Here is a 12933-nt window from a genome sequence, read left to right as displayed (position 1 = left end):
CAGTCCGGGGCGGGGCAACGCGAAGCAGCGCGGGCACAGGCCGGGGCGGTGGCGACACTCACCCATGGTGGCGATGGCGGCGGCGGCGTCTTGGGCCCGAGTGTCACCTCCGCAGCCGGGGCTGCATGCCGGGGGCCCGGGCGGCGGGGACGGCAGCGGGCCTGGCTCCGCGCAGGGGGCGCGGGCTGCGCTCAGGGCCCCCGCCGCCTCCCCAGGCTCCGGCTCCGGCTCCGCCCGCAGCCGGGCGCTGTGGCATGGGCAGGGTGGCCCGCTACATCCCCGGCGCTCCTCGGCTCGGCCCAGCCCGGCCTCGGCGGCGCCGCTCGGCCCGCCCGACCGCCAGTCCCTCAGCCCCGCAGTCGCTCGGTCCGGCCGCCGTTCTCCACCTCAGGAACGCTCCGAAAAACAAACCGCTGGTCGCGCAGCTCGCCCCCTTGTCTGTCACTCACCCCAGCGCCCGCCAATCCTAGGCAGCCGCTGGACCTTGGTACCACCCCCCACTCACTTCACCAGCCAATACCAAGGAGGAAGTCGCTGCCCCCACCACCCCTCCGCCCCCCCCCGGCTCTCCCTCCAACATCCTAACTCTCAGCCGCCAGCTAATCATCAGCACCACTTGATGAACCAATCCCGCCTACTCTCTCAGAATGCCAATAGGCGAAGCCAAGGCAGTTTCCGAGGGCTGTCTACCGCCTGCCAATCACTGAAACAGCGCCCGGTTCACTCCACTGCTAGCCAATCACATAGAGGGCTCTGAGCACCCTCCTCTGCGCATCCCTCGCAGGCTTGCCCTCCCTCTCTCCCTGGGAGGTGTGGGTCGCTCCAATCACAGCTCGCGCTTGAGGCTCCGCCCACATTCCCACCTCCCGTCAGTCACCCAAGGCTCGGCGGGCGCGCGGGCTGGCGCGGTTCCCCGCCGGCTACTTTGGGGCTGGAGTTTGGGAAGGCGGCTGGAGGGGCCCCTTGGCCTCCCGCCCTCCCGGCTCTCGGCGGTCTCTGAGGCTGAGGTCCTGCCCCTCCCTGTGCCCACACCGGGCGCGTAATAAGCGGGGAGGGTTCTGGCTCTGAGCGCTTCCCGGCGTGTGGCCACCTCTGCCGCCGGATCCCCAGGCAAGTCCTCCGGTCCAGACGCTGCGCTTGCCGGGAGGCAGAAGCGGCTTACCACTGCCCGCCTTTTCCTGGGTCTCACACCTCCAGGGCCACACTCTCCAAGTCGCTGGGGTAGTGCCGGAAAGTGGGTCCTAGGAATCTGCTGGCCAGGGCCGAAACCGTTAAGTGCAAAGCCAGAGAGGTTCTTTCGGGAAGAAAACTTTTTTTTTTCCCCCCTGGTCATAAAAGCAATACAAGCTCTTTGTATTAAAATTGAAAAAAATAAAAATAAAACTTCCACCCCAGAGATAATTTTATCTTTCCTACCTAAATATACAACGTTTGATAAAAACGGCTTCACATTGTTTTGTAGTGTGCTTACATTTTATCCTAAGTGTTTTCCGGGGCCACTGAATATTGTTCCAAAACAATTGTCCTGGCAGCATGATATTTCAAAATAGAGATGACCATAATTAATTTTCCCAACCCCCATTGTTCAACATGTTATACACCCAGATCTTCAGATTCCAAGTCCTCCACAATCCGGGTTCCCTTCCTCTGGCCTCTGTTCTCCTGTAATATAAATCAGACGCCAGAATCATCTTCCTCTTGTTTTCAACTGTCAACTAAGAACCTTTAGTGGTGGCTTTGCCTTGGTATCAAATCTCTTAAGAATTACCTTAGATTTCTCTCTTCTCTCTTTCTTTACACGCCCCCCACCATTCAATCAGGCCCCTTGTCTGTTATTTTTTTCCTCCAACAAGCTTTTAAGTCTGTCATTTTCCCACTTGAGTAGATCCCTACCCAGTTTATTGTAGTTCCTTAACTATAATAACTTCTCTTTTCTGGGAAGGGGAGGTAAAGCAGAGAGAACTAATATTTATCAGTCATTTTCTATGTGCCAGGCACATCCTCAATCTTTTCAGTAACTTTGAGGTAAGTAGTAGTACTGGTGTTTGAATGATGAAGGTGAAGCTCAGAGAAGGTTAAGTATCATGTCCAAGTGGTAAAGCCAGGATCCACATCAGGGCTTTCTGACACCCAAAGGCCATGCTCTTGCACATTTCTCAACTGTTTTTTTCATTATCACCCCCCAAGGAGAAAATTTTTAATTACTTAAATTTAAATTCTCCCTAATGTGAGAAATTAAATATTAAGGGATAAGATTTTGTCAGGTAGGGCTGAGCTTTGAAGCCCATATACCATCATATTATCGAAGATTTTTTTCACCTCTTAAGAATCATTTTTCGTCCTGTTGGGGATATCACCCTGTTAAGAATGTGTGTAATAGGCCAGTGCGGGAGGTCACAATCTGCCAATCTGAGGCTCAGATCTGACCCTTAATTTTATTGAGCTGTGAAATAAGTATTAAAAATAAAAGACATTTATGACAATGGAAATGTAGGACCCACTCCTAGATTTAGGAATACTTGCCTGTATTCAAAGGTCCACTCAGCAGCTTCTCTTGGAATGTCTAAAACACCACTCCAATTTAATGTGTTTTACACTGAACTCTTGATTCTTTCCCCCCTCCCCCCACAAACCTTGCTCCTCTGTTTTCCCAACTGTTAAAATACAAACCTAGGAGGCGTCTTCCTTGATTTCACTCTTTCCCTAACATCCCTATATCCAGTCATCCAGCAAGTCTTTTCAGCTGTCCTTTCAAAATGTATCTGAATCCAACTACTACTCACCACTTCCACCCTAGTGCAAGCCACCACCCTCTCTACTGTAGAACTGCCCTAGCCTCCTAACTGGTTTCCCTGTTTCCTCTGTGGCCACCCAGCAAATGATTCTCCACACAGAAGCCAGAGTGATCCTTGTAAAATGTAATTCAGATCATGTCACTCCCCTGCGCTCAACCCTCTAATGGCTTCCCACCACACTTAGAATAGAATCTTCCAGGCCCAACAGGAGCTGGCTCCAGCCATCCTCTCCTACCTCAACTCTCCTGCTCCCTCAATCGCTCCAGCCACACTGGCATTCTCACCATACTTTGAACCTACCAAGCTCAGGACATTTGCACTTGCCATTTGTTCTGCCTAGAATGCTCTTCCCTAAGATGTTCCCACAGCTAATTCTTGCATTTCATTCAGGTCTCTGCTTAGATATCAACTATTAAGAGTGCCTAAACACACCATCCAAAATAGCCCCTCTCCCCTCCACCATTCTGTATTTCCATATTCTGCCTTATTTTTCTTCATAGTGCCTGGAATTATATACTTATTATCTTTCTTCCAACTATAATGAACATAAGCCGGGTAGGAAGAGGGATTTTGTCCTGTTCACTGCGCTATCACCAACACTTTGAACAGTGCCTCGTACACAGTAGCACATGCAATACAACTACATTAAGTCTTTAGCTGAAAAGAGCCTTCTGATTTTTCTTCTACTTTCCTACCAACTGCTTTCTTTGAGGGCTTCATTTCTGTTGCCAGCTGCTTAACCAGCCATCTCAGACATTCCCATGCTGCATTTACCATACTGGGCTTTCTTCTGAACTTCAGAGGCATCACCCATTGAGTATCCCACAGGCACCTCAAATTCTACAGGTCCAAATTGAACTGATCATTTTCCTCCATAGTTCTCTATATCCTCTCTCCATCTTCAGTTCCCCAAGTTGGATGCTTTTGAGTTATCTAACTTGGAGAGCTCTTCCTCTCCATTTCCCTTCCCCCACAGCTAATCTTGACCATGTCTCCAATCTGTCCGCTCCTCTCCCAGCCCCAGCTCCACCATACTAGTTCAAACCCCCAAAATCTCTCACTTGGATTACTTAGTTTAACAGCCTCTCAAGATCACTCCCATCACAGGGTGATCCTTTAAAACGGATACCTGATCCTGTCATGCTCTGCTTAAGAACTTTAGGGCTTCCCTCGTGGCGCAGTGGTTGAGAGTCCGCCTGCCGATGCAGGGGACGCAGGTTCGTGCCCCGGTCCGGGAAGATCCCACATGCCGTGGAGCGGCTGGGCCCGTGAGCCATGGCCACTGAGCCTGCGCGTCCGGAGCCTGTGCTCCGCAACGGGAGAGGCCACAACAGTGAGAGGCCCGCGTACAGCAAAAAAAAAAAAACAAAAAAACAATTATTTGTTGAATAAATAAGTGAACTTCAAATGGGTATGTTAGTAATTGAATGTAATTTCCACAAGTGTGCCCTTTTAGCTATGTATTTTATCTACTCTATGCTGTCTCTCTCCTCACTCTTCATTTTCCCCATGTGAAGCCTCCCAACTGGGCCAGGCCTTCTCAAGTCTATTCCCCTAGTTTTACACTGAGTAGATGCTCCTGGTTAAGCACGTGAGCCACTCCTGACCCCAAGACTCATTAGGCAGCCAATCACACACCAGCTGCACATTTTCCTTTTTTCTTCCAAGAGCATAGGACACGTGACAGGGAACAATAAATACAAATGAATAAATTTCCTTAAGGGATAGCTCAATGAATTTGGTGTAAAAAAGAAAACAAACCAAAAAACCTATCACCTAATTTGATGAAAATTCTTTTAATTCAGAGGTAAAGTGGAATATATTCAGATTACCAGTTCAACCAGTTAGTTTACCTGCATTGTTAAGGAGTGATGTACACAGAAGATTTTTACATCTTCTTTACATTTTTATATATTGACATTTACTTCTAAAGAAAAATTGCTTTTCGTTTTGAAATTCCACTTCTATAAATTTATCCTAAAGAATACTTTGCAAGAGAGCAAAGGTAAAGAATGTTCATCGTAGCATCTTCTGTAAGATAGACAACCCAAATGTCCATTGATAGAGACTAGTTAAATAAACTATGGCACATTAATTAATACAATAAAATACTATGTAGCTACTAAAAAGAATGAAGCAGACATCTCCATTCTAATACCAAAAGGAATCCAGGATATATCTGGGGGGAGGGGGCGCAGGAGACAGGTTATAAAGCAGATATATGTAGGGTGATCACATTTCAGTTTTTAAAAAAGTTCTTTCACACTTAGTGGGAAAAAAGGCCAACATACACTAACACTTCCTATTGCCAGGCACTGTTTTAAGTGCTTAGCATATATTAACTTATTTAATTCTCAAAACAACCTTATGATATAGATGCTATTATCCCCATTTTATAGATGAAGAAATAAGTACAAAGAGGTTAAGTTCTTCCCCAAGGTTGCTAGCAACTGACAAGAGTCAGAATTTGTTCCCCAGCAGATTGATACCAATGAGTAGAGCAGACTGTTAACGGTGGTGGTTATTTTAGGAGGTTAGGATTAGATGGGACTTTTATGTTTTTGCTGTATATTTCTATAAGGTTTGACTTTTTAAAAAACAATAAAGGTTACCTTTTTGGCACAAACCAAAGAAAGATAAAAAGAGGAAAAAGTAAGAACTTCCATCCCACTCACTGTCTGGGGATAGAATGATGAGAGAAAGTGATTTCAGTCAAGACGAGTGTAGTATCTATCAGGACACTCTCTTTTGTGAGATCTACTGGCTCATTTATTTTCTCTTCATAGAATGTCTTCAGAGGAGTCCTCAGGGATTCAAAAGTTGAGGACTCTTAGAGTGTGAAGCTTTATTGACAGCTGTGCTATATATTTCCGAGAGAGAAAAGTAGTAACTCAACCACACGACTGCATTTCCGTAGTTGGCTAGAGGCAGAGTCTTCATTGTTCCTGTCTGATTCAGCGGGGGCCCCTGGCAGAGGTGGGGCAGCCACATACCACACGAGCGCTTCTTGTAAGAGTCAAGGCTATGGACAGAGCCTGTCACTGATACTTCCATCCCACTGAAAGGAAACTTGAAAATGAGCCCGAGCCAGCTCAAGGCTCTAAGTGATTTTGTGTTGCTAATACAATGACCAAAGATAAGGCAAAGGCAAGCCAGGACCAGACCCTATTCTTTTTTTTTTTTTTTTTTTGTGGTACGCGGGCCTCTCACTGTCGTGGCCTCTCCCGTTGCGGAGCACAGGCTCCGGACGCGCAGGCTCAGCGGCCATGGCTCACGGGCCCAGCCGCTCCGTGGCACGTGGGATCTTCCCGGACCGGGGCACGAACCCGTGTCCCCTGCATCGGCAGGCGGACTCTCAACCACTGCGCCACCAGGGAAGCCCCAGACCCTATTCTTTTGACTTTAAGGTACACCTGAATCCCACCCTCTCACATGCTGTCTCCCTAACAGGACAATAATGTGACTAGTTTTCTTTTTAAAAAAATGCTTCCCTGATAAAAGTAAGACACGATTATTGAAAATAAAACTCAATTATAACATCACCACCCAGAGATAACCAGATTTGATATTTTGGTATACTTCCTTCTAGTCTTTTTGTAAAAGTTCATATATAAAGTATGATATATATTTTAAAATTTGGACCATACTATACATATAGTTTTGCATCTTTGTTTTTCACTTAACATTATATTGTAAACATTTTCTGACATAAAATATTCTTTGAAAAAGAATTTCTAGTGGCAGAATAACTCATACCCTCTTTACTTAACTATTCAGTTAAATAGTTAACTATTTAACCTATATAGCTAAGGGTCTCTTTACCAGATCTAGAGGCAGGGCTGGTCCAAGTAAGCTTTCATTTCTGCCTTTCCCATACTAACTGCAGGAAAGACTGCAGGGCACCACCAGGGGTCAGTGCAGAGCTGTTTAGTATGTCTTGATGCAAGAAAACTGGTTATACAAGAATTAACATTAACAAATCCTATCTATTAGATTAGAGGACTATTCACATCAGTAATCAAGTTCCCTTCTAGAGCAGGCTTCCTTAGTACAGATTTCTCAGATCAGAATGACCACATTCCTTAAATTAATTTATATTCAACATTTATAATAGACTTTGGTTTATTTTATACAGATGTAGTTCTCACCTGCTCGGTATGAGATCATCTGTGCATAAAATACTTGGCCTAACTATTTTATAGGTTTGTTTTGAAAATCAAATAAATAAAATATGAAAGTATCTTATAAGTTAGGAAGTGGCATTTAAACTTTACATTGCCCTATTTTAATGATGTGCTATTCAGATATTTAGATGAGTTATCTCCTATAAAAACTAAAGAATGCCAGGTAGTACCAAAATTATGAAATGAGGTATAACAGCATATGCTTTGGCACGGTAACAGATTATTTCATTGGTTTTCCTCCCTCTAGCCTTCACTCTCCAGCTGTTGAAGTCATCATGGAATTAATAATCTGTTTTTCCTAGAAGGTGAAGTTATCATTTATAGCCAATTTGGTTTTAGTTCTTTTCCATCCTCATTTACCTAAGAGTCCTTCAGGAAAATTACTCTGAGCTCAGAACTGGCTTAAACAACTTACAAGAAGGTGAATAATGGGATCAAAAAGCTGCTCCAGGGCTTCCCTGGTGGCACAGTGGTTGAGAGTCCACCTGCCGATGCAGGGGACACAGGTTCGTGTCCCAGTCCGGGAAGATCCCACATGCCGCGGAGCGGCTGGGCCTGTGAGCCATGGCCGCTGAGCCTGCGCGTCCGGAGCCTGTGCTCCGCAACGGGAGAGGCCACAACAGTGAGAGGGCCGTGTACCACAAAAAAAAAAAAAAAAAAAAAGCCACTCCAGGCCCGACACGCTTGACGGGCTCCAGCACAGGTGGTTGGCACTCCTTGTCTCTCTAAACCCAGAGGTGACTCAGGAACAAAAGGCACCAAGGCCCCTATTTTCCACCTGGCCAGGCTTCTGACTCAGCCTTCTTTCTGCTCTTATTTCCTTCCCAGTTCCCAGTGCCCCATCATCAGCATCAGGGATGAAGAGGAGCCAGGGTTGGGCATTCTGGGGATCAAGGAGCTTTCAAAACCAGCTTGGTATAGCCCTTCCTGAGTGCAGCCCACTGACAGGTCCACTCTGAGCAATCTCAGAACACAGAGGGACCCAGGCAAAGCAGGGCCTGGAGTCCCTTATCATTGGCACTTGATCTCCTTCGGGGCTACAGCCTTAAGCTCTCTGACAGAAGAAGGGTACAGAGGCCACACAAAGAGAACAAGGATGCAGGCACAGCACCTCACATTGCCCTGGGACAGCTCTGGTAGAGAGCAATCCTGTGTCTTCCCCCTGAGGTCCTATGTCTTAGAGTGGATCTAACGCAGGGCATCCATTGAACAGCTTGTAAGTGCAGTTCCTGGTACACAGTAGGTGTTTGATCGATATTAGTTATGTGAAAGAATGACAGGTTTAAGCCATTAGATGAGCACTAGAGCACAAAGTACCTGGAGGGACCTACATTTCTATGGTCAATCAAAAAAATTAAGTCTTGGGATTGGAGTAGTGGAACTAAGCCTATAGACTCGAAAGGAAGTCAAGAGGGTCCCAGCAACTGGACACAAACCCAGGAAAACTCAAGAGTCAAACAACAGCAGTGCAGCAAACCCAGATCAACCACTGTTATTGTTTAAGAGCAGTTTCTAGTACATGGGCCCTCAGCACCTACCATCCCCACAAGGGCCAACTTCCTGAGATCAGAATCTGACCAGCTGACTGGCCTCACTCTGCATCCAGAAGGATGTGGAGGGACCCACCTGGGAGGGCGCTGAGACACCAGCAGAGCTGACAAAGAGGCTCCGCAAAAGGGCAGGGATTCCGCTGACCACGAACTACAGGTCTTCTGCTTCCTAACCCGCTAGACCACCCGCCGCCCTGACCTGCTTGAGTCTCAGAGGACGCTGCAGAAGCTCGTGCTCCAGAGTAGGCTGCCGGGGGGCACGTGCAGCCTGGCTACTCAATGTTGTCATAGACGTGGATCACGTCATCGTGGTTGCCGAGGGCCTGGATGAGATGGGCAGCCTGCTCCAGGTCAGGGTCAGCCAGCCGCACCTTTGTGTTGGGGATGAACTCTAGCATACAGGACACAGAACACAGGCCCAGGGAGTCCAGCTTCTTCCTCACCTGATGCAGTGAAGAGGCATCACAAATAAACTAGGAACAAAGGAAAGTCAGGAGGTAAGTAGCCAGGAGATAACAGGACAAAGCTGGACAGAAGTTTGCAAAACCTGAATGGAATTATTGTATCACTGGGTTTAAGTCTTCACGGGCAGAAACAGAGTTTTCAATGTTCTGAATCCTTCTCATTGTCCTCAAGAGAGTAAGCCCTACCTGGTATTCTCTTAGTAAATGTCTGTGCAATATGTGAGCTCTTTATCTCACCTGTACCCCGGGCACAGGAAAGACGAGACTGACAGAAGCATGCCTTAACGTGTCAATCGGGGGCCTCTCAGAAGTCCACCAAACACTAAGGCTTTATACTCACTTTAAAAATGTTCGTTTCCTCTTCATCTTCAGTTTCCTTGACATCCTCAGCTCCTGCTTCTATTGCCAGCTCCAGGGCACGCTCCAGGTTCACAGCTTTCTTCTCTTTGTCCTCCACTCCAACCACGATCACCCCCTTTTTGTCAAAGGAGTGGCGAGCTCCTTCAGCCATCATTCCCCTAGTAGGAAAGGAAATGGGCCAGAATGAACGCCTTTGGACACTCAGTCTCCACACAGCACTGCCAAGCACTCACTCCCACCCTGCCCCTGGAGTATAAACAGACACGGAGCAGCTCTCTTCCTGAGGCAAATGCAGCTACCACTGGGCAAGGGAATAACCCAAACATAACCCCAACCCTCTATTTTCTGCCCTGTCTGGAGTTTGGAGGATGCAAAGACTTTGCTCATCAATTCCTGGGCAATTAAGATTCCATTCCTGGTTGTACATTTTAAGACCTGGACCATTATACAGACAGATGGGATAATGGGACAGAGAGTTCGTTCTACACCTGATGAACAAGTCTTTTGGATCCTGCCCAGTACAGAACACATTAAGGGAGAATAAATGACCCCATTTGGATTCTGCTAAGGATGAAGTGTGTGTAAAACCTGAAACGCCACCGGGAACAACAGTACTTTCCCTGCACAGAATCGGAACCTAAAGACTCTGTACCCTTCTACTCTCCCCAGACACACACCTACCCATTCTTGTTCAGGATACGTTTGATGTCCGAGTGGCACTTGGAGCTACTGTTAGATAACGCCTCAATGAGAAGAGAAGAGCCACCAGGGCCTCGGCCCTCATACAACAAATAAATGTCCTTGGTTTTCTGCAATAAACAACATAATCACATTTTCCGGTTTCCTAGTTCCCTCCTACATGCCAGCCCAGGCACCACAGGCACCACAAAGCTGACTCCATGGGATGGGCTCCCTGGGCTGGAGCCTAGGCTGTTAAGCTTCAATTTTGTCCTCACCTCTGAGAGGAGGCCCTTGGGACCAACTTTTGAGATAACTGGAAGTACTATCCCTTACTTGGAAGGCAGTCTGTTTCTCTTTTCCCTGAACAATCAATCTGCCATCTCCCAGCTTTGTTTTCGCCCCTCGCCAGCTGAATCCCACATCCACCCTGCCATAGCGCCTACTAAAACTCATTCTCGTACACCTTATCCCGCGTGAAACCCACCTGTGCTCCTACCCCAGGGCTGCTGAGTACTGCCACGTGAAATGGCACATCTGGGCCTTATCAAATAGCATAGCCTCAAAATTCAAACAATCAATCAAAAACTCTAATGACCAATCTCATCTGGATCTCCCACACTGCCTCTGCTCATTCTTTGCCCACGCATCCGACCTTCACCACTCTCTCCATCACCCTGCCCTGCCAGGAACTCTCAACTGAGGACTTCTCCCTTCCTCTTTCACAAAGGAAATTAAGGACACCAGGTGGGGGGAAATCATCTGCCTCCACCGCCTTATCTGCACCACACCTGACAGGAGGGCAGTATGTATGATGGTTAGGCATAGGCTCTGGAGTCTGTCTGGTTCCCAGTCTGTCATTTCCTGTGTGACGTGGTCAAGTCGCCTAATCTTTCAGTGCCTCAGTTTCCATTTAAGGTTGTTCTGAGGATTCAGTGAGGTAATGCATACAAAGTTCTTATCAAAGAACTTGGCCTGGAATAAGCACTCAATAACTGTTAGCAATTAAGATGACTACTGCTTCCTCAGATCCTTCCCCCTTGTCCTAGAGAAGAGGTGTCCCCTCAGCTGGGCTTGAAGACGATTCCCACACCTAAGGCTCTACATCCCAGCCCCTCCCGCTATCACTATCAACTGCACCCTCTCTCTTTCTACTGGCTTTTCTCCTTTAAGGCATAAATATCAGAAAAACAAACCCTTCCTCAAACTAACACTAGGGCTTTCCCCATACTGTGCCCCTTCTTTTTACCCCATCTCCTCAAAACAGCTCAGCAGTCCTAGGCTATATAGTTCTGTACACTGTCTAGGCATCCTATTCCTGACTGTGCTCCCATAACCAATGGCCGAGAGAAAAGTCACCGGAAGGCTCTGGGTTGAGGGTGTCAACATCACTACCCTTCTCTGATCATCTAAAGAGTGTGTGGTGGCCTTCCAGACACGTGCCCTGTAGGGGCTGTGATCAAAAACAAGGAAGTTAAACTGAGGACACACCTCCATTTTCAGTGCTGCCTCAATTGTTGCCTTGGGCATGTGCTTGCTGCGACACATCTCTAAGATGCTGGCCAGGTTGCTATTCAACTCGGGGTTGGGGCCTCCTTCTGAGATAGAAAAGAGTAAGCAGAGACATCTCATTATGACATGAGAGAAAAAAGGGATTTCCGCCTCCTACCCCCATCAGCCAAAAGAGCGACAAGTCAGCACTTAGATCTCAGTCTGTTGAGGACACTTTATCCAGTGTTTGAATGAGATCTGGGTAAGTATTTTGGAAAAGAAGTTTTCAATTCGTTCTGAATGAAAGGCCGAGGATCGGGGTGGGCCTGGCCCAACTCTAGGAGGCAAGCAAAGCCGTGGGCGTAGTGAGGGCAAGTGGCTACCACCGGTGGGTGACCGTCAAGTTCTCACCTTTAACCGCTAGGCGAATGCTCAAACTGAGCTTGGAGAAGATGCGACTCCTTTCGGTGTCCTTGGGACCCTTGATGTGCCGGACTTTGGACCACTTGTTGTGCCCGGCGAGGACTTCTGCCGTGAGGTGCAGCGTCCGGCCCCCACAGGGGCTACAGCCTCGGGGCTCAGGCTGGAAGGCCGGGGGGAAGCACGGAAGAGCCATCCGGACCCCGGAGCCTCGCGCCCACAAGCACTGGGCAGCGGCCCTGCTCGAGGTGACAGCGGCCCAAGCCGCCATCGGCTCCGACCCTGGGCCAAGGTCAGCAAGAGCAGCGGCCGAGGTCAGTCCGCCGAGTCCGCCACCGAAACAAGCAGGTCCAGAGCCTGCGGCCTCCTCCACCCGTCACTGGAGAGCCAAAGGCTCAGGCCCACCCCGGGCAGCCGGAACACGAAGTACGCCGCACCTTCCCCGCGGCAGCCCACCCCGGGCACCCGGAACACGAAGTACGCCGCACCTTCCCCGCGGCAGCCGAGAGTGGGTACATTCAGGGGTGTAGCACACTTCCTTTTCCTGGTCCGTTCCAAAAACGCGTCCCCACCGCCCACAAAAGCCGTTCCGTAGCGTGGTACTTGCTTTTCTGTTGCTTGCAGCTGCGCAGAGCCTGGGCGGAGGTGGGGCAACCCTGTGCTCAATCCGTCTTGGTTGCCTGGTGAGCGCCGGACTTTACTTCCCACAATGATCTAGTAGAGGTACATCTGAGTTATGAAACTGATTTTGCTTCAGAATGACTTCCCAACTCTAAGCAGGCCTAGAATGATAAATGTTTTGTTGTTGCAAAGAAATAGGTAGTTCAGTCACTTCACTTTAAGGTAGGGAAATCGTCTCCCAGAGATGTGATTTATCCAATCATTTAGTCTCTCTGAACTTCCTCTTCGATATCTGTAAATAAGGATGCTCCTACCTGCTTTACCAACGTACGAGGGTTGAAAAAAGCTCTTGGAGCTTTAAAGTAATAAA

General features: G+C 48.1%; 2 protein-coding genes across 4 annotated transcripts in view; both read right to left on the bottom strand.

Moving 5' to 3' along the window:
- The window catches only part of MAP3K3 (mitogen-activated protein kinase kinase kinase 3), a 63199-nt gene extending 62774 nt beyond the window's left edge, over positions 1 to 425 (bottom strand). For both annotated transcript variants that reach the window (XM_082603258.1, XM_082603259.1), the window contains exon 1: positions 63 to 425. In XM_082603258.1, coding sequence (XP_082459384.1) covers positions 63 to 66 — 4 coding nt within the window. In that variant the 5' untranslated portion in view covers positions 67 to 425. The remainder of the gene's footprint in view (positions 1 to 62) is intronic.
- An 8031-nt stretch (positions 426 to 8456) lies between these two features.
- On the bottom strand, positions 8457 to 12487 carry TACO1 (translational activator of cytochrome c oxidase I). Of its 2 annotated transcripts, XM_082602991.1 has the most exons (6): positions 12431 to 12487; positions 11934 to 12379; positions 11523 to 11629; positions 10035 to 10162; positions 9334 to 9511; positions 8457 to 9002 (listed from the first exon to the last, which is right to left on the bottom strand). In XM_082602991.1, exons 2-6 carry the CDS (start codon positions 12211 to 12213, stop codon positions 8802 to 8804), a joined length of 894 nt encoding a protein of 297 aa, XP_082459117.1. In that variant the 5' UTR covers positions 12214 to 12379; positions 12431 to 12487; the 3' UTR covers positions 8457 to 8801. The 2 variants fall into 2 exon arrangements, with proteins under 2 accessions (XP_082459117.1, XP_082459116.1); XM_082602990.1 differs by having other exon boundaries at positions 11934 to 12439.
- Between the last annotated feature and the right edge of the window lie 446 nt (positions 12488 to 12933).

The sequence above is a fragment of the Mesoplodon mirus genome, assembly GCF_964341445.2.
Source record: "Mesoplodon mirus genome assembly, chromosome: 18".
NCBI classification, from domain to species: Eukaryota; Metazoa; Chordata; class Mammalia; order Artiodactyla; family Ziphiidae; genus Mesoplodon; species Mesoplodon mirus.
This window is presented reverse-complemented; position numbering and strand designations above follow the sequence as displayed.